General features: G+C 36.6%; 1 protein-coding gene across 1 annotated transcript in view; it reads right to left on the reverse strand.

Annotated features, from left to right (window-relative positions):
* Positions 1 to 20705, reverse strand: part of NBAS (neuroblastoma amplified sequence) — a 180092-nt gene that overhangs the window by 132129 nt on the left and 27258 nt on the right. Inside the window, exons 17-26 of the mRNA XM_014956881.1 lie at positions 19616 to 19767; positions 18823 to 18957; positions 18473 to 18551; positions 18092 to 18196; positions 17663 to 17799; positions 4934 to 5017; positions 4135 to 4288; positions 2517 to 2702; positions 1324 to 1497; positions 224 to 357 (exon numbers count right to left, since the gene is read on the reverse strand). Of these exons, the coding sequence (XP_014812367.1) occupies positions 224 to 357; positions 1324 to 1497; positions 2517 to 2702; positions 4135 to 4288; positions 4934 to 5017; positions 17663 to 17799; positions 18092 to 18196; positions 18473 to 18551; positions 18823 to 18957; positions 19616 to 19767 (1340 nt within the window). The remainder of the gene's footprint in view (positions 1 to 223; positions 358 to 1323; positions 1498 to 2516; positions 2703 to 4134; positions 4289 to 4933; positions 5018 to 17662; positions 17800 to 18091; positions 18197 to 18472; positions 18552 to 18822; positions 18958 to 19615; positions 19768 to 20705) is intronic.

Below are 20705 nucleotides of genomic sequence, written 5' to 3' on the forward strand. Positions count from 1 at the left end.
CACAGAAGCCTTGGTCTCAGCTACTGCTTTAAATCATGTTTCGCTGCATTATTTGGTAGAGTACGTATGCATAGACAGCACAAGCGTATCTATGAGCAGACAGGGCCAGAATATTCTAGTAACCTATCCTTTAGTGACTTAACAACTGTTTTTAAAGCATTAATTCACAACTATATTTAACATATCTAACATATTGACAAATTAACTAGCTGAAAAAGTTTACCCATATCCTCTTTGTGGAAGGCACTCCAAAATATCGTAACAGAGAGCGAGCTGGTTATCTCGTTCACAACTATAAATACATTCCAACGCCATAATCATAAGCTGGTCTTGATCAGGAATAATTTTTTGCTGGCACTAACGAGAAAAGAAAGCACATTATTTTTAGTTTTCTGTTTCTAATTCAACAGTTGATTTTCTGCTGAATATAAAAAGATGCATACTCCAAGTAAATAAATTGTCTTTAGTTGGAATTAGAAAGTCTCTTGCTAACAACTTAATGAAGTACCTGCTGAAATTACAACCTGAAACATAACTTGGCTGGTTTCCTACACTGCAGACAACGGAAAAAAAAGTGGTATGCTTTATATCCTTTTTGAATTTGAGAAGTGGAGAGAATGCAGGACAGAAGAAGGCAAGTGCTGCAAGCATTTGCCAGATTCATTTCATATGCACAATAGTATCGATATTTATAAAATAGCTGTGCTTTTCCTTCACTGGTTGATTTCTCCCCATACACTCAGAACATCTAGTAGTATGCAAAACCATGCTTATGTGCCCCGGAATAATTATTTAAACTGTAGAAGCAGCACAAAATACTCACATGGAAGGCAACTTTAACCCTTACTCATTGAATTGTTGGCTTGGGAGTGGGGGAGCCGGGAGGGAAAGAGGAGGGAGAGGGGAGAAATAACTTCAATTCTACTGCTAGTAAATTCCTCAGGAAAACATACTAATGAAATCAAACTCTTTCAAATCCCTTTCTTAAAAAGGAAACACACCAGGAATTTACTTTAAACACATCACCATAAAATTACTTCAAAGAAGAATCCTTACAATAATTTTTGTTCTAGTAGGTCAAGATCATCATTATATCAGTTTAACAATCAGTTTAAAAAGGGCAGTTTAATTACATCATAACTTCTGCCATAATACTTTTTAGTTAATATTTTCTAAAACATAACAAATCCTGGGTACAAGAATAATGGAATGATCAGAGAGATGAACTGATTTCGAAGATGAACTAATCCCATTTATGAATTCATCTCTTTGGGATAAGAATCTCCCAAAGAAATAGTAGAATCATCAGGGCTCTATACTTACAGCAGGTTTTGAATTCTGAAATATCTTCAGAGGTAGAGTCAGGTCTTCCTTTGCTAATGTTACTAAATACTCTTTAAAAAGTGAATTTGCAAGACCAGGGGACTGATTTTCACAGCGGTGGAGAAAGGGGATCATCCACTGGTAAACATTCTTCACATATTTTTCATCAGAGGACTGGAAAGCGCAATGAGTTACAGAGAAGAAAAAAAATAAAAAATAACAAGTTCAGCTTCATCGTCCAAAACAAACAGAACATATTTTGATCAATATAACTGAAACAGTATCATCATCTATCACAAACAACAGCTGAAGCCTGACATTCACTACTGCTGTACAGATCACTACATCATGAAGCACCGAAACAATCCATCATCGTTCTGCTGCCCAATGGCTTGGAGAAACCAAGCTGTACAGGAGAAAAGCCCGTTACACAGGGAAAGCACAGCTCTCTTCCTCCTGCAATTTCAGAGTGAGCAGAAGATTGGCTTCCACTCATGTCAGAGTAACATTACTTTCAGTACGCAAGAATGCAAGACATAAAAACAAATGACGAGCGGTTGCATAAATCCCAGCAAAACTTCAAAAATTCTGAGGAGCTTCAAGTGCCTGAGTATTCTCCTCTGGTGCTTCCATATTTTTTGACTGAATTTCAGAGCCCTGTTCAATCTCTAGGTATTTTTCAACCTTTCCAAAAGGTCTTTTTCTATTCTGAAATGCCATGCATGGGCTGAACACAGAGAAGATGAAAAACACACATACCCTGCAGAGGCAAATTTTAAGAGATTTTGCCAATATTTAAAGACACCAAAAACCATCCAAGGAAAACATTCAATGTTGTTCTATCTGCAGCATCTTTGACAGCTCCACTGAAGATCCTTTAGAAAGGGTCAATGAAAAAGTAATTCACAGCTTTCAAAAGACTGGATTTATTCACATTTAGTCCAGTGCTTAAGGCAAACTAGGTGTTTGAGAAAACTGAGCCATTTTAGCTTTTGTTAAAAACAAATAAACTAAAAAAAAACCCCATCACAACAAAGAAGGAACAGAAAAAGTGTTGAATTCTGGTTGAATTAAAGATGGAGGTTCATCAGAAAAATGTCAGCCACTAACAGTATCTTTATATACATAGGATCTAGGGTAACCTTAATTACTACAAATGAAGATATAGTTACTGATTTATTCAAAATACTTACATTCTTCATCAACAGTCTCAGCTTTTCAATGTCTTTCATGTCCACAAGTTCCTTCAAAGTTAAGGTTCGATCACCATCAGTCTCATAAACTACTGTCTCAAGAGTGATCAGATTGTCACAAAGCACCTGGAGACCCGGAATATTCCTCTCCATACCAAGACGAACAAGGGACAGAGCACAGTCCACCTGAAGAACAATAATTAAAAAAACCCTGCTGTACAATTCTTTGCCAAAAACCAACCTCAAGTCCAATCTGTGTCCTGTTTGTGTGTCTATTACCTTTCCCTGTTCCTTTTGCTTAACAGGCAATTCTAAGTTCTTAGAAGTTTTTGTGGCCTGTATATTCCTAAACAGATTGCTCTTCTCAGCTTCATAAAGACCAAATAAAATGCTTAATTTTAGTGATTAGAAGAATACTATTTTTTATTCCTTCTGGAGATCACACACCTCATCTCACTACATGGAATACAAAGGATTACTTTAAGCTAAGATAATCAAGTTAACTGACTTTATGCTAAGACAATCAAGTTAACTGACAAGTTAACTGAAGTTAGGCATAATTTCTGCATGTAACAGGACTTTTCTAGCTAACCATGAATTAATGATTTTATTGCTGCACTTTATTTCACAGAAGATAATGACAGGCTTTTTCCCTGATGACTGAAAATGCGTTTATGTGAAAGACCCTGTTTCAATTTCAAATAATGCAATGGCTGCACGCATTCTTGAGGCAGACTTAAGTCTGGAAGAGTAGAAAGCTATTTTATTTATATGTTAGTAATTTAATTGATCTTTGGAAGTTGCTTTTTTTTTTTTTACATACCTACTGATCAGCTGTTAAGATCATAGGAAACTACAATTAAAGACCCTTGGAGCACTGCAAACTTGAAGAACAGATCTGCTCACCAGAGCTATCTTAGTGATACTAAGAACTAGTATCTCTAGTTCTACTCAGAACTAACTTAGGGATAATTCCAGTCAACCCCCTTTTCATGCAGCAAAATCGGCCTTAGAAGCAGTAAAATACCCGATCACATCAGTGATGAGCTCTACTCTTACTTGCAACGATTATCTCTGCCACATAGAGCTTCAAACATTTTTAAAATATGAAGCAAATGAAGCAAAAATAAGCTGTGTGGTAGTCCCACAGACATAGAATAACCCTGGCAGGAAGCAATCCTGGCAGTACTACATCCCGGCATCTGAGTGACACGTGCCACTGCCACATATCGATATATATGCCATACTACCACGTGACAGAAAATAAAAAATGTTTCCTGAGACCCTGTGCACAACATTTCCTTCCTTAGTTACAAACATAAAAGGTAACAGTAAATGTTTTTGATGAGCTATGAAACTGTCTGCTACAGTAAGCCAAGCGAAAGGGAATCTACTGGCTTCCTATTCCTTCCTCTAGATCAGTTATTTGGCTGAGGCAACTTTAGAGCAAGCGTAAGTACACTGTAAAAGAAAAAGAAAATACTTCAAAAGCCATAATGAAGATTGAGACACAGTGTATATTACTGAGGGAAAAGCATCCCATCAATATGCATTCTTCTGTTGGAGAAGGCTGATTAGTCTGATTCGGCCCCCGTCGCTGCCTCGCTGCCGTTCTCACCTGCATCGCGTATTTTTCAATTTCCTGTGCTCTGCTCAAATACCAATCTGTAACGAGATCTACTGAAAGGTCAGTGGTCCTGTACTTCAGTAACTCCGGTTGCGTTTCATACAGAAATTCGCCTTCATCTTGTAAAGTTGGTTCAACAATCATCCTTTAAAAAAAAAAAAGTAAATGTATGTTTAAGTATACGTTTACTTGCATTTTTTTTTCCACATCAGTCTTCTTACTAAAACTTCTCGCTATTCTGAAAAAATATGATACAATCGACCTACCATTACACCAATAATTTGATGAGACTCAAATGCCCAATCACAGTAACTGTTAATTTTGGTCAGCAAAGTAACTAGTAGATTCCAAACATGAGACAGATCATGAAAGAAAGTATCTTCCCTGCTAAAGACACAGATATGTCCAATCTCTGCTTTCCATCTGTTCCTCACACAGTGAAAGGCATTTTGTGATCCAATGGTGAAAAAGTTATGGCTGACAAGTAACGGGGCAAAAAGGAAATAAATAAAGAAATCAGGATTTCCAACAGTAGCCTCCCCCCGCTCACATGCATTTGCAAAAGTTACTCATCCCCTGATCACCCTGAACATAAAGCTGTAACGTTGTGTTACAAGGGTCTGCTCAGTCTCAGCTTCACTAAGAAAGCTGAAAACACAAGTTAATGTGTGCAAAAATAAGAAGTGAGTCTTACCGGTTATTTCCCACATTTTAAGAATTATTAAGTAAATTCTTTATCTGAAAGATATGTAAATATAGAAAAAACATTTTGCTTTTTCTATATACTAACCTGCATTCTGCTTTTTCACACCAGTCTTCTTCACGATGTTTCTGCTCATTCCAAGGAATAATTTTCAACGTCCCCTGCTTGTAGCTGGTATAATAGAAAAGGGAAGCTTTACGCAGTTTTACCTTTTTTTTTTTTTTAATTGTTATGGCATTCAATTAATGGAATACAGAGCTTATGCAAGTATTTCAGTGAATTCATAATAAACATATCATTCAATTACAGTCTGAGATTTATCACTTCTTAACGCATATCTACCTTTGTGATTTTGCCTCTATGATATTACCTGTATAAACACATATTCTACATATACCATTATAGATCCAATAAAAAAAAATAATTACTAAATTGATCTTCTTGCTGACCATACATTAGGGAAGAAAAAGAAAAGAAAAAAAAAGGAAAAAAACCACCATATGCTTTAACAATTTTTACTGCCTCACAGTATTCAGAAGTATTCTGAATTCATATGCTGTCATGGAAGACTGAAATGAGTAAAAACCTATGATCTTCACAGCTTAAAAAAAATATAATTCTTCAAAGTTTAGCACAAATCCTTGTACTGAAACGAAACAAGATATGCTCTGCTGTACTGATCTTCTCAATTAAGTTTAATGTGGTTTTCTGACTATAAACTTCCACAGTGAAACATTCTCTAAATATTGAGGTTGAAGAAAAAAAAAAAATCTGTTTAAGATGCAGGTTAAGAACACTATGGGCTATTACTAGCATTATTAGTTGTGGTTTGCTGTTGTAGGTTAGTTGTTTAAGCAGCATAAAACCTAAGCTATGCAGAACATAAACTAATCGAGAAGAACCATATAGGGTCTGGCACTTATAAGAAACAAGTCAAATACGAATTAAAGACATTAAAGTTATTAAAGTTTCAGCATACTGGAGCACTAAGCTATTTTAAATCTAATTTATTTTCTCCTGACCCTGATAATAAACAGCAGTAACAATACCACATGGACAAGCCCTACTTATAAATTCTCAACAGACACAATCTCCTCATCCCTTCAAGAGCACTACTGCAACTCCAGCGCTTAAAAAGAAACACAATTCCAACAAACAAATCAATTTCACAATATAGAAAGAGTTATAATAACAAACTAAAAATCAGTAACTTCATCCCATTTAGCCACAGCCATTAAAGACATTTAACAAAGTAAGGCACGTCCATACTGACTGCCCTGTACGTACATGTGTTTCTCCCAGAAGGTCAGACACCCTTTCTTTCCCTCCTCTATGCAATAACAAATAATACCTCATGTATTATCCCACTAATTCCAACCCACCAAATGAAACATGCAGTAGAAATCCAGCAATGAATTGGCAGAGACAGATTTGCAGGCTATAAAAGTCAAAAGAAAGGAGGGGAGAAGACAGATAATTGCTAATTGCAGTGTCTCAGCTGTAGTAACATCTGCGTTCCAGTTCAGTTGGACAAAATGCTCTACAGTTATCTTTATAATTAGGCACCATGTAGTAACATCACTGAAAAATAATTAATAAAGAGAATTCCAAATTAACATTTATGGTATAAGCACCAGGAATAACGTCACTGATTTTGGAGCGATTCATCATCAGTCCATGCATTTTGGGGGTGAGGGGCTGTTGTTTGGTCAAGTCTCAGATAACAGAATTTATCAATTAATTTTAAATATTAATGTTTAAAACTGGGTTCATAAACTAAATTAATAAGGTCCTATTTCAAAGGTCATACATGAGAATGTTATTATGGAAGGCCGGGTTTGTGGTGAAAATTTCTCATTACCAGTTGAAATGTCATGTAACAAAAGTCAGAGTGTGATTAACACTCCTTTCCCAAGCACAAAATCAAGACAATAAAAGCAAGTCTTTATGTTACAATCAATAATGCTCTACTTTTCCATGTTCTATTAAACGTAAAAGAAAACTGGACAAAATTTTATTGCCCAATTTCTTTTAATAGTAAAATTTTTCAATTCACTTCTGAAGTAGGCATAAGAAAACATTTCAGGAGGGATTGTTTGTTTCTTTGGTTTGTTTGGGTTTTCCTTTGTTTGGTGAGTGTCTTTTTGTGGTTTTCTTTGGGTTTCTGGTGGTTTGGTTCTTTTAGTATCAGTAAAATCTAATGATGCAAGCCTGTATTGCCAAATACTACATTGAACACATTCTTCTTAATGAAGCTGCCACGTCCTGCATACTCGCCACAGATGTGGCAAAGTTACGCTCTAGAATTACAGCTCCAGTTAAGAAATTGTTTCTTAACAGATTCACTAGGACAAAGGGTTTTTAATTAAAGTTGGCAAAACTTGCAAATTTTCTCAACTGACCTGAATACCACAATGAATTATGTATCTTCCCTCCAATTATTCTTAACATAGTTGAGTCACTTTCCTGACCTTGATAAACAATTATTAGAGACTAAACAGTTTAAGTTTTGTGCAAGCAAGAGTTATCAACCCAACCTAAAATCAAAAGTTACTAGAAAACACTTCGCAGACTGATGCAATCGCCTATGTGGCCCTTAACTGCAACTCATTTCAGAAAATAATCTATATTTCCTTTCCCCCATCTAAAAGTTCCTGTAACACAAACCATACACCTGGGCTTGCCTTTAAATTATAATAGCTTCAAATATTTTTTTCAAAAATATATTTAAAAAAAATCCTTTCCAATTTACAGAAGTCGTGGATTAAGCACAGACTCCATTCAAACCAACATCTCCAACACCCCACTATGGCTTATAGTTTCAACTAAATTTGAAAGTTTATTGCTTAAAAAACTGCTTGCTGAGAAAGATCTCACTCAAGTTCCCAGGCTTTGCTCTCTTTGTTTGACAGTTGCTTTGCTTCCCCCTTTCCCCTCACCTCCAAAATCCATCAAGCGAGGAAGCAACATGCAACTCTGCCGACCTTACCCAACAGGGTACAACAGAATAAAGTTGAAAAGTACAGAGACAAGCAATGGGAATGATCAAAATTAAGAAGTGTGTGATCATCCCTTCTGTGAAAGTCAGAGCAGAAGAATCCTAGAAGAAAGAAAGCCACCAATATGCTGAGATTGATATCAAGTTGCTCATTTTTTCACTTGACTTAAATAAGAAATGACATTCCACTGTTTTTACCTCCTACAACACTGTAAGCACTGATGAGACTAGCAGAGCCTCATTTAAAAAAACAACAGCAGCAGATACAGTTTTACACCATATGTAGCTAAGCTGTTAGTTGCTTGCTGCATGACATAGAAGATTAAAAAAAAAAAGGTATATTTGGGTTCAAAAAATAGGAAGAACTCTGGTAATAAACTCTCATGAAAGTCTACTATGTCTAGAAAATATCTAGTTCAGGAATATTCGAGCCACATCCTACAGACACTTGAGAAACTTCAGGTAAATGTTGCAATCTGCTTGCCTGTACCTATTTTATTTTTCCCTTGGCAACTGCTGCTGTCAGCAATTTGTCTTCTGCTCAAATCTACCAAGACCAAGCTTATGCTTCAGCACAAGATTTTGCAGGAATGAAACCTACAATTGTCCAGGCACATCAATTCAAGAAATACTAAAAGCATACTTCAAAGTTTTTCATAAAAGCTTATTAATAGACCTCACCACAAAATACTAGAGAGAAGATGGTTTATTTCATGGGAAAGAATCATCGTGACTGCTGTCTTGACTGGAAAACGCCTACGCCATCTTTTTTCCCCTTCTCACAGCAGAAGTTAAATACTTGAAGTCAGGTACATGGAAAAGCCACGGAAAATTCTTTTAAAAGTATTTTCTGCTCTGGCTCAATTTGCCATTTTAAAAGTATTCAAGTTCACCATAGAAATAAGTGGAAAGTGGAATTTTTGATTTTTAAAGCTCTCACCAAGAGTCAAGCAGCACTCAGTAACTATCTCCTCTAAATGCTTAAAGGAAACACCACCAAAGGAAAAGATACATCTGCAAAATATCTCATCCTAATAGAAATCAGCAATTATGGGAAGTCGCAAGAGATATGCTTCTTGCTAAGTTCACAAAAAAAAAAAAAAAAAAAGCAAACCCAATACCACTCAGAACTGTCCAATAACTTCATTCACCTTCTCAACAACTCTAAACAAAATTCTAAACTCCCTCCTGCCCCATATATGACCGCATCCAACTGTCCTGGCTTTCTCTTCTCATTCTAAGGAGTTGAGAAAAACTCTTTGTATTTGAATTCAAATACAAGGATTGTCCTTTATAAAGGCAAGGAAATTACTGAAATGCTGTGTTTATCTCAACATTTACCACAAGGTTGTTCTTAACTGACAGTTTTAGCAGAAGTTTCTTTTCCCCCTCAAATTTCCATATCAGTAACTCCAGTGACTCATGCAGAAACAGAGCAACAAGACTTCAGAGAAGTAGCTGTTAAAATGGGAGCAAGCCAGCTGAGAAAGATTTCAGGCATCAAAACACCATTGCATTCTGCAAACCCAAACATAAACGCAGGTGAGACAAGGAAGAAAAAGAGACAGACAAGAACACACGTATGCAAAGAGACAGGGCTTCCATTTTCCTACCATGCTGCTGTTTACCAGGGGTGTGCAGCAAATCCAGCTGAACTGGGGCACATCAGAAGCCCAGCATACACCCTGTGCACAATATGTAGGTCTAACTGGGCTGGAAGTGGTGAATTTAGCACACGTGGGCTGCTTGTCATCTGTGCAATACACACTCTGTGCCACTGTATCCCCAATTCCTGAGTCTCTCTGCTTATGCTATGCAACTTTGCAGTTTTGGTTTAGAATCTGAAATCCCACAGAGGTCAGAGACGTGCAGGTTTAAGACTGCATTACTACGTGGTAGGCACTCACCCAAAATTCCAGATACGGGGACAGACCACTGCAGTCATTAAGGCAGGCGGCCCTCTTTCCAATTAAAAGAAACTATCAGCTGTGCCATACCGTAACTCTACACAAATATTAGTATGGGGGTTTTATTTGGTTTTATTTCTTCCCTGAGCCACTGTTTCCCTCTCGCCCCCTTTACCCTTCTCTCTTTTCTTTTCAGCAGCAGAATAAATATGATTGGAGCCCAGTAAATTGACAGAATACGGAGGTATTCAACTCTATTTCTTCAAAAATAGCTGACTTTTCCTGTATTGCTCTTTTCACTCCATTGTTTACGTTGGCTTGGTGATTCTTCCCATTCTTAGCTTTGACAAAAGAGGCCCATGCTATTGTAGTTTCTGTATCCTACCAACTGCATTTATTCAAACCTGCAGATTATTTTTCTCTCCAAGGACAAGCTTTCAAAAGAGGAAGGTCTAATTCAGTTTTAAGGTCAGAGTTCAATTCTTTCTATTATCAATACCAACTCTGTGTGGGTTTTTTTTTCCTTCCAAGCATTTCATACAGCAGGCTCATCTCCAAGATTCATTTAGCTAAGGATTAGAAATGTTTGGGGTTTTTTGCATCCTTTTCCTTGTAAACTTGTGCACATCGAATCCAGACTCCAAGGCAAAAGGCAATTCACTCCAACACATTTATGAAACATCTTTTTGCTGAAAAGATGTTTCTTATTTTAAGAGTAGGTTTGGGTTTGTCTATTTGTTTTTAATACTTTGGGAATAGATAAGCCTTTGTTTTTTATTTTCAAATCATGTCTCATTTGCTGACAAAATAATGTTATAAACACTAATTCTGCATTTAAAAGCTTGTGTGTTACATACTGGAATAGTTCTGAACATAAAGTATTTAAGTAAGACACCAAGCATTGATCTGTTGGAGGTAAGAAAGCTATATCTGAGAAATACTGAACCATAAAATTAGGTAGTGTTTCCATCAAATGGTTTTGTTGTCCACTCAAAGCCTTGCTTGATTCCAATTTTATTACACTTATTTTTTAAATTGTCTCAAGTTTCTATTTTGTGATAAGAGGAATGTTTTAAGTTTTGAGAGAAGAAGAACCCTCAAATATTCTTTTCCCCTTGTGTTTTCCATGTTTTACTGTAGGTACACTATTCCAAATTATTCAATATACTATGAGATATAGCAGTGGTGGCCAGAGAGATAAGCTTTTCATTTTCCAGGAATATCCATGGGGACATGTGACAAATTCATCAAGTCTGAAATACAGCTGATGCCTAAAAAACAGAGTGCCAAAGATGCCACACATATTGGGAGAACAGATCCACACAAACTAGTGGAAAACGTATCCCAGTTGCTTTTGGCTGCCACAGCTAACTACCCTTCAGAACTCCTGCTGTGCACATTGTGATGACAGGCCTTTTGAAGCAATTCTGCCACTGGAGGAGAAAAGTTATGTCTGATTTTGCATAAACAAATCAAGCCATGTTTTAATGATGTGGTTAACTTCTAACAGAATTTTGCGAGTGGGGAACTTTTTTCTTCTGCTAAAACAACTTAGACTGAATAATCTAAACATCAGAAAAGTCGACCAACACTACACACAATTGCAGTTTAGAAGCTCGCTGTGGTTTTTTCCCCCCCTGGTGCGTACAACTTAAATTGTGAGGCAACAGCTTTCTCAAAATCCAAAAGGGCTATTTTAAAGACACAGCTGAACTCTGAGTAAGATCAAAGCTGTCTGTCACCATACAGTGAAAATACTCCTTCAGAATGGTGCATGTATAAAGCATAAAAAATATATTAACAGAAGAAGTTTTATTCTAAACCATGTAAAAAGGCGACAAATAAGACAATAATAGCAGTACACTTTCATAAGAAGACTGGGGAAGGCAAGCCAAGTACAAACAAATAAGACAATAATAGCAGTACACATTCATAAGAAGACTGGGGAAGGCAAGCCAAGGCATAGTTCAGGGCTCTGCAAGCAAAAGACACACATGGCAGATGAAGATAGGACAAGTCAGGCATGAACAAGCCGGAAATAAAAAGAAAATCCTGTTAATGCTCTGTGGATAAAGAGCACAGACACGGGTCAGCTCACAAGCTATAAGAAAGGATGCAAAGGCTGCTACTGGCCTACCTAAAACCTCCTCCACGCTGAACATACCCAGCTGTCTCAGCCTTCAAGTACTCCAGTCCCCGACCACCTTGGTGGCCCTCCACTGAGCTTGCCTCAGTTTATTCATGTCTTTCCTGTACCAGGGGCTGGTATTCTAGATGCATTGAGCAAGCGCAGTGGTGGGATTGCTCAGTCTCCTGGCTGTGCTTGTTCATCCAGGACAGGATGTGCCCACCAGCGCATCCAGGTCATTTTCAGCAGAGCTGCTTCCCAGCCAGTCACCAGCCTTTATTGTTGCAAGAGTTTCTGCAGTCGCAGGAACAAGACTTTGTATTTGTCCTTGAACTCCACAAAGCTCTTGCTGGCTCATTACTACACCCTGTTTAGGTCCTTTTGAATGCTCCAGCATCACAACTCCTGGGAAACTTCCGTCCTTCCCTGGTGACAGCTCATGTTCTCCACAGGTCCCTCATGCCTTCAAGTTCTCATTCTCCCCTTCAAAAACTCCTAACAACTCGTACCTATGGTACTTTTGCCAGCCCACTTTCTGCATCAGCCTTCTGGCTGCAGTGAGTTGCTCCTGCTACTTTCTTAGATCTCCACATAGGCCAGTTTACAGAAGAGCTTCTCTACCTCCAAATCACTGCTTTAACTTTTACATGGACCCCAGTGCCTTCCCCACTCTGACCGGAAGTCAATCCAGACAGGAACATGAGTGCCATCATGACAAGTTAATCTTTCCCTCAAAAGTTACTTTTTCTAATTCATGGTGGAAGGTAAGATTTGAGATTATTTTTTTTTTCCCAAACACATCCTCGAACTAGTATTAACTCCATTGATCCCTCTACCTCTAAACTGTTTATTTTCTTTCCCTCAGTGGAAAGGAAAAGAAGTGCATATAAAACTTATGCCATTCTCATTTAATTCATTGTAGCATTATACAAATGAATTCAAATAAAGAACTGACCATGGGATTAGAATCTTTTAACAGGAACACTTCTGAACTACACTAAAAGCAAAAGCAGCTCAGCTTCAGAAAAGAAGAAAAACTAATACAAAAAAAATGAGGATTATGTATTAGGCAGTTCTGCAGATGTTCAGTCATCAAACCTATTTACATACAAATACTAAGAAGAGAAGAGATGAAGCTGTAAGAGCTTTATCGAAACTGCAGTGCCACAGGCAATAACTAAAAACCTGTTTCAGGAGAAAAATATCATTATGAAAAGGCAAAGTTAACCTCTTAGTTTAATTGCGTAGTATTTATCTATTCACAGATGAAAGCTGAAAATCTACTACATTGAAATCTTCGGGCTTTGAAAGCTTCACTAAGATTTTAGAAGGTATTTCCACTCCCACCTCAGTTCATCAGGCAAATGGAGTTCATCCCCAGCTCTCCAGTAGAAATTCACTTTAAGCCATGACTGAAAACCAGTATTTGAGAAAGTTAAGAAGTGAAAAAAACATATAAAAAGTTGCTATCTTAGAGGGAAGATTTTTACTGCTAATCTAATGTGCAGTATAGCAGACTTATGGCTGTTGAGGGAACCATACATTTGAATTTCCCAACTTCTGTGAGTTTAAAATGTGAGCAGTAATGTCACAATATAGCAGTTAAGTGCAGTAAAAGAGATAAGAAAATTAAAAGAAAAGGAAAAAGACTTCGGTTATATATTTATAATCATGGTAAAGCATTATTTTCCTCCGAGAGCCTCACTAGAGGCTAAGAACGCTAGCTGTAGCTATTAAAATAGAGATTAGAAAGAGCTATCATCTCCTTTGACTATCTAAACTTTTACCACCTTCACTCCAATTGTCTCAACAGATGAAGCCTGTGCATCTGACATATCTTTGAGAAGTAGCATGAATTCCAATGACTAAGAGACAGCAAAGATTCAGGAGCCGTCATTATGAAAGAAGCTGAGAAATAAACGAAAAGAATTAGGAAAACTTTACAATCACAATTCTGCAAAAACATATTACTGAGTAATGTCAGTCTATCACAATAAGAATTTGAAGCCATCAGGCATGTAGAGCCACCGATGCGTCATAGTATCTCGGATTCCTTCTCAACTCTGGGGGCTGTTGAGCTTATACAACTTGCAGTCCTTTTCAGGAGCCTCATGAACACATAAATCCTCTGCTCAGACATGACCAACCTTCTCCTGAACAGTTCTGAGAGCAATCCCTAAAGATACTAAGCTATAAAACATGTGCCATAAACAAGAAACAAAAGGAAATGTACCACTTGAGACTTTTTAAAAGCAGATACAGGAAAAAAACTATGTATTTATTTCCTAACAACCCAGCCCAGAAGACAGGAAAAAAAATAATAAATGAAGTCTACCATTTTTTCCCCATTTGTTATGCCAACTTTTCCTTAACTGATAAGACCTTAAAATTCTTGTGACACTGGCCACTGAATGTCACCCTAATGCAAGTGACATGTGCCAGTAGCAAGAAAAATAAGCGCTTTATGCCTATAGAATGCACTAGCAAAACAAGCCTTTCTTTCACTAGATACTTAGAATTTACTATCTGCAGCCAAAGTGGAATCTCCAGACGAAAGGAAATGGCATTTACGATGCAACCTTTACAAAAACATTTCACACAGGTAATGAAATTCTTCAGATACGGCACGTCTGTGTGCATTTGTGTTGGTGCTGGTATACAGCAAGCAATTGTGTTTGGATGCTTTTGCCTGGGCAATAGCGAGAGGTACCTATTTGTCCCACCTCACCTGTTCCATGCACAAAGGAAGCACCTGCTATACAGTCCCAGTCCTCAGCCAGATTCCCCTACACATAGTAACTAAGAGAACACAGAGCAATGAGGTGAGTTGCCGTAAGGATAGGTGTCACCTCAGAGAGCTTCAGCTGGGAACCAACCTTCTTATTTAAAGTGCTCCATATACACAGACACAATACGGTCAGTTCCCAGCAGCACTTCATCTTACACACACAGGGCCACACATGAAGACACAGAAGACAAACTACAAGATTTTTTTCCTCCGCCAAAATCTTTTCTGCTTCCAGAGCTACACACCACTCAGCAAGAGATCTGAGCTGCAGGAGGCCAAGAAGTGAAGGCATCAAAGCAGCATGAACAAGGCATTCTTTAAGCAAGGCCACCAGGACAGGCTGCACTCTTAACATGGGCACTATCATACAGTTTGTATGTGCCAGTGGTCTCATCACATGCAACACAGCAAGCAGTGACCCTATTGGAACCTCTTAGTAGAGACAATCATGGCCTTGAATTTTCAGAAAAACAATAAGCTAAAAGAAATCACAAGAGAGATCTGCCATTTTTTGCAGCTGAAAGTGAAAAAAAAAAAATCCTTCTGACATTCAGCATGCACTCTACTTCCTCTAACTGCAACAGTGTGAATTTTATAAACTAAAACAACACTAAATCATTTTCTGACTTGGAATCCTTTAAAAAAAAAAATTGTCTAGAGTCAAAGCACATGAGGACAGGCTGAATCACTCTCAGCACTTATCCCAAGACCACTGTAACTACAAGCTGCATAAGCTGAAGAGGCACTTTAAGTTGTAGAGACACTTGTAAGTTGTAATGCTACAGTCATTTTTCTAGTAATTAAAACACTGGGGTATATGGGTTTTTGTAACACTTCCCTTTTGTTCAGAATTTTATTAATTACAGTCAGCACATGCAACTTTTTCATTTTACATGGGAATGAAATAGTTCTGTAAATTGTATCATAACCTTGTTCAATCAGTTAATTTAAGGCAAATCACTTCTCTATACAACACAGTATGAAGACACAAACTGGATAGCACATTCATTTAAACTGGATTTCATAACAACTGCATTTCTACAATATGCCAGTAATTCTAGTCATACTAATAACCCATTTGAAAAATAAATGCTAGAACTAAAAAAAACAACTGCATTTCTACAAAATGCCAGTAATTCTAGTCATACTAATAATCCATTTGAAAAATAAATGCTAGAACTAAAAAGCAGAGTAAACTCACTCAAAATCACCAATAATTTCAGTTCTTTGATTCACATGGATTCGTGTTGATTCACATGAAACAAGAATTGCCAGAAGCTGAAGTTATTTGGACTGGAGTAGGTGGGGGGAAGACTCATCCCAATTCAAGAAAAAAAAAAAAAAACACAACAAAAACCCCCTTTTTTAAATTAATAAGAAAATGCTGTTTCGCACAACTTAAGTCTATTTCATTAGTATATTATTGTCATTAATAGATATCTCAATCAATACATAATAAATTGTATTTCATTAATAAAATACAGTTTTAGAGAGTGTAATTAGCAATACTATGCGAGTAATTAGTTTGCAACATGGAAACAATTTTAGAAAAGAGTTAGATCAAATATACAGTATATTTTTACAAGTCTATGGGATTTGCATAGATAGGATTTGCTCGTCCCCATTTTGTAGTTGTCCAAAGACAAACATTTCAAAGACATACAGTATTACCTGTTCTGCAACCTGAAAAATGAAAAAGCGTGAACCTGCACATACCTGACCCCAGTACTAGAAAGTTCTGTCTTTTTTTAATTTTAACTGTCATTTTGCCTCTTAGCATATTAGTCAGTTTCTTAAACAAAGCAACCAATCACAGTAAGAACAACCAACCCTTCAGAAAGAAGGGGAACCTTGTTTATGAACACCAACAAAATCATAACCACATATAAGACAACCCTTCTTCGCTCCCTCTTATCAAAAGGAAAAATTGAAAATACATTTCACCAATTTTATAAACACTGCAATAATTTCTCTGCATGGGCCTAATTGTTACTTTAAAGAAAAAAACACGTGTTTTCACAACATCACTAAATGTGTTCCTAGTATTGCCAACACAATAAAAAACTAATAAATCTAATAAAAAGTATTAGATACCCTGAAATAAAGACTAACTTCTGCTCAAGAAAGGACAAGTGATAAGTACTATAATCTAGGAAAAATGTCAGGGGAATAACTTGATGAATTAAAAAACCACTACTATTCTACTGCAAATATTCTCCAATATTCCAAAAACTATTCCTCTGAAGTAAGGCTTCAAAGTCCTGTTGTGAACTATTAAACAATTAAACCTCCCTAATTCTTTATGGCCACTCAACAATACGCTTCAAAACTAATTTCATAACTGAAGTGTTTGAAACACTCTGGAAGCAAAAAATTCTTTTAATTAACACACAGAACATTATTATGATATTACAGGAAAACTCTCTTATGAAAATTTTTATGAAATTGACAGTAAACTAATATTTGATACTGAAATGAAAGAGTAGGAAAGTCTGGATTTAAAGCTTTTCATAATTCTAAATTAGCAAGCTGCATGAGAATCAGTAACAAGAAGATTAATGATTGTGAAGTTACTGACTGCTTAAGTGTTAAATTACATTTCAAAACAAATCCAGAAAAACATAATTGCTTCCAGGGAGCTAAACACTTGTATTATTAATTTCCTAATACTAGCTGTTATTACAAACCAATTACAGACTTGTACTTACACTTGTGAAAATCTGGGCAGTTTCGGGTCAGAAAAGGCCAAGCCTCCTCTTATGTGTAATGGAGGCGAGAACGTTTAAAATCCTATTTTCCTGGTAATAACCAAGAGACCAAAAAGCTTCCGCAAATGGCACAGATTAAAGCAGAAACTGAAGCACATAAAGGCAAAGCTGCTCTCTTGATTCCAGGTAATAACCAACAGCAAATTGCCACATATGGAAACTAACTATTAACCTAAAACCGTCTTTTTTTTTTTTTTTTAAGTTAACAACCATTGATGCATCCTTACCAAGCTTCAGGCAACAAGAAAGCATATTCATGTGGTGAAGTAGTCTCTGGAAAATTAGAGAGAATAGCCTGTCTGTGTGGAAGTAAAGCTGATCCATGGAAAGTGAACAAAATTTCCAGGGCTCTGACATTGCTCTCCTGAAGAGAAAAAAACATTAAGTTGCAGAAGTCGCTTAAGACTGATTATGAGAGAAAATGAGCAAGAAATCTAAGTTTATGTCATGCAACAAACATTTAAAAATTTCTTTAGCAATAAAGAAAATTAGCTCAGGGCTACTTCATTTATTTATCTACGATCAAACAAATACACATCCCCACTTTGTAAATTCCCATTGAGATTCAATGAAGTTAAAAGGCGGGGGGGGTTGCACTTACATGCAAATAGAAATACCAAAACAAAGTTACATTCTAGCAAAATAAATATTAATACCCGAGCATAAGTTCTTGCTGAAAGTACAATATTCTGATTTCTGAACTTCTTGAAGAATTCTCCATCATAGTGCTGTTCAGCTGCATGAGGCCCTCCAAGGATTTCCTTTAAAACAACAAAAACAGCACAACAAAAAAAAACTTATAAAATACTATTTTTTAATGCAGGATTTACAAAAGCATCAAAAAGCCTACACATTTCTTTATTTTAGGATGAATAAATATGAGATATGTGGGAAAGTATGCTGTTTTTCCATAAAAATTAATAGTACAATATATTTAAAAAAAAAAAACCAAACATGATGATGTAACAAAAAAGTTACAGGAATACCTATGGAATGAGAAATCAAAAGAAGCACAGCCAGTTACCAAGTGTCCTCACCTCATAGGTTTCAAGGCGATCAAGGTAAGTTAAGAGCTTCAGCCTGCTGCGGCAGAGTTCCTTCTGTTCCAGTGTCAGCCTGCGTTCAAAACAGGAATTTTAATGCTTGCAATTGGGACTGTACATCATTTGTATATACAAACAACAGTCCCATATTTAAATGACTTTGTGCACTGGAATAGATCAATAAATTAAGTAAACCAAGAACTTTGACACAATACAATGCCAATTAAAATTTAAACCACTTTCCTATTAGGAATAACGTACATGAGAGTAATTGCATTCTTGCAACCATGTAGTTATAATAAATCTATAACTCTGAATAAAACATGGCCTAACATTTCATTTACTTTGAGAAGTTTACTGATAATAGCAGTTCTTGACGCTTCTTGGCCTCTTTTTCCTTTCTACTAGCCACATCTTCATCTGGTGACAAAAAGTCTTCGTAGGGAATTTCAATGTCCACCTCCCCCGGCAAGATAAATCTGAAAGACAAAGCCAGTAGTTTAATCCACGGTGGTTAAAAAAAAAAAAAGGAATGAAAATATATAACGTTCCATTTTTTGAAGAAACATATTAAAACAGCTTTCATTTTATGTCTTGACTAGAAATTTGAACTCTTATAGAAAAAAAAAAATACTGTGTTTTGCTGTTGTAATGCAGCAGGCACCCATCACAACTCAAGTGGCACCATCTCTTCTTCCCACTCTCTCCCTAAAACAAGCTGAAAAAACAAACCACCAACCACACAGCCATGATGGTTGATAAAAGTTTCTAGATTCCACAGGTAGCATTGGGATTGGCAGCAGCTCTACAGCATACCATGGTAATAGATGACTGTTCTATTTCTACCCCCAGCAACTGAATATTGAAGAGAACTGTCTCAGCATCCATTTCCCCACTGACCCACTGTTGTTTGCTTTGTTCCCCTCCCTACTTGAACAACAGAAAAAATAATGACGTCAGAGATTCTTTATGATGAAGAAAATAAAGAGCATTACCTTTCTTTATGCCCTGCAAAAGCATCTTAATATTTTCATTAGTGATTGGTAAAAAAAAATAAATAAAATTACCAAGTTATTAGAAAAGACTTCCCATACCATTCTTTAAAAAGAAAACAAACAAAAAATACTCTTCCCAAACCTTCCGCCATCTTCTCCTTTTCCTATGGCCACAAGAGCTTCCAAATCTGTGCCTTTCAAGCCATACTGAAGCAGCTTCTTAGCAGCATCCACATTCTCTGGAACTCTTTCCAAACACTCATGAAGAACCCATGCACGCTTCTTAATTTTGCTCTGTCCAAGAACAAAAGCATAGACACAATGTTATACGCTTCAACCCAAGGCAAGAAAACCAGAGATGTTAAGATCTTCTAATGTGTTTGCTCTGCTTAATAAAACATTGCGTTAACCTGATGACTGACAACATCAACCAACAAAAGAGGTGAGAACGCTAAAATCATCTTTCCCTCAGAGTATATGTGGCAGAAAAAGGCACAGAAATACCATGATTTGGCAGAACTTTCATAACAAATGAAACGGAAGTTATTATTTGTATTCCTTAATTAGTATAAGTCCTCCTTACATTAAATAAAATGTGATGGTTCTGGGCTAAAATGCTGTTGTTATAAACGAAGTTTATTCTGCAATACCACTAGAATAATTTTCAGTATTAACCTCTTCACATACCAATAGGATTCTGTGACAGATAGGGCACACCAAGGTCACAAAATACTATTGACTTTATCTGACCTTCAGTTGATATTACATAGCCCATGGAGAATGACTACTTGTAAAAATCTTATTTTGACATTCAAGTAATATCTGACTTGAAAAAACATAAGTTCGATGATATTTCTTTTGATCTCTTAGAAGACTTTACAGCATCATTAGGTTGTGCATCTCTGACAACACTTGCTTGCTGAGTTTGAAGTCTTTCTTCCAAGCCAAAGAAACCCATGCTGGATTCTTCTGAAAAGCTCCAGTTACAGTTAGCAGAGTTCACTGTAAATTCTGTTACTAAAACTCTGTTATATAGTTACTGATAACAACTTCACCTCATTTAATTTGCTAAAATACTTGGAAGTTGTGTAAATGCTTTATATTTCCAATCATCATCATTCATTTGCCAGGTAACAATCTACTGCTGCATGTAAGGGTGAGATTAAACTACAGAAAGCATGCTGTTGTTAACAGAAATTAGAAGATACTTGAAAGGAAGAATTGCCATTAAC

The sequence above is a fragment of the Calidris pugnax genome, unplaced genomic scaffold, assembly GCF_001431845.1.
Source record: "Calidris pugnax isolate Ruff unplaced genomic scaffold, ASM143184v1 scaffold171, whole genome shotgun sequence".
NCBI lineage: Eukaryota > Metazoa > Chordata > Aves > Charadriiformes > Scolopacidae > Calidris > Calidris pugnax.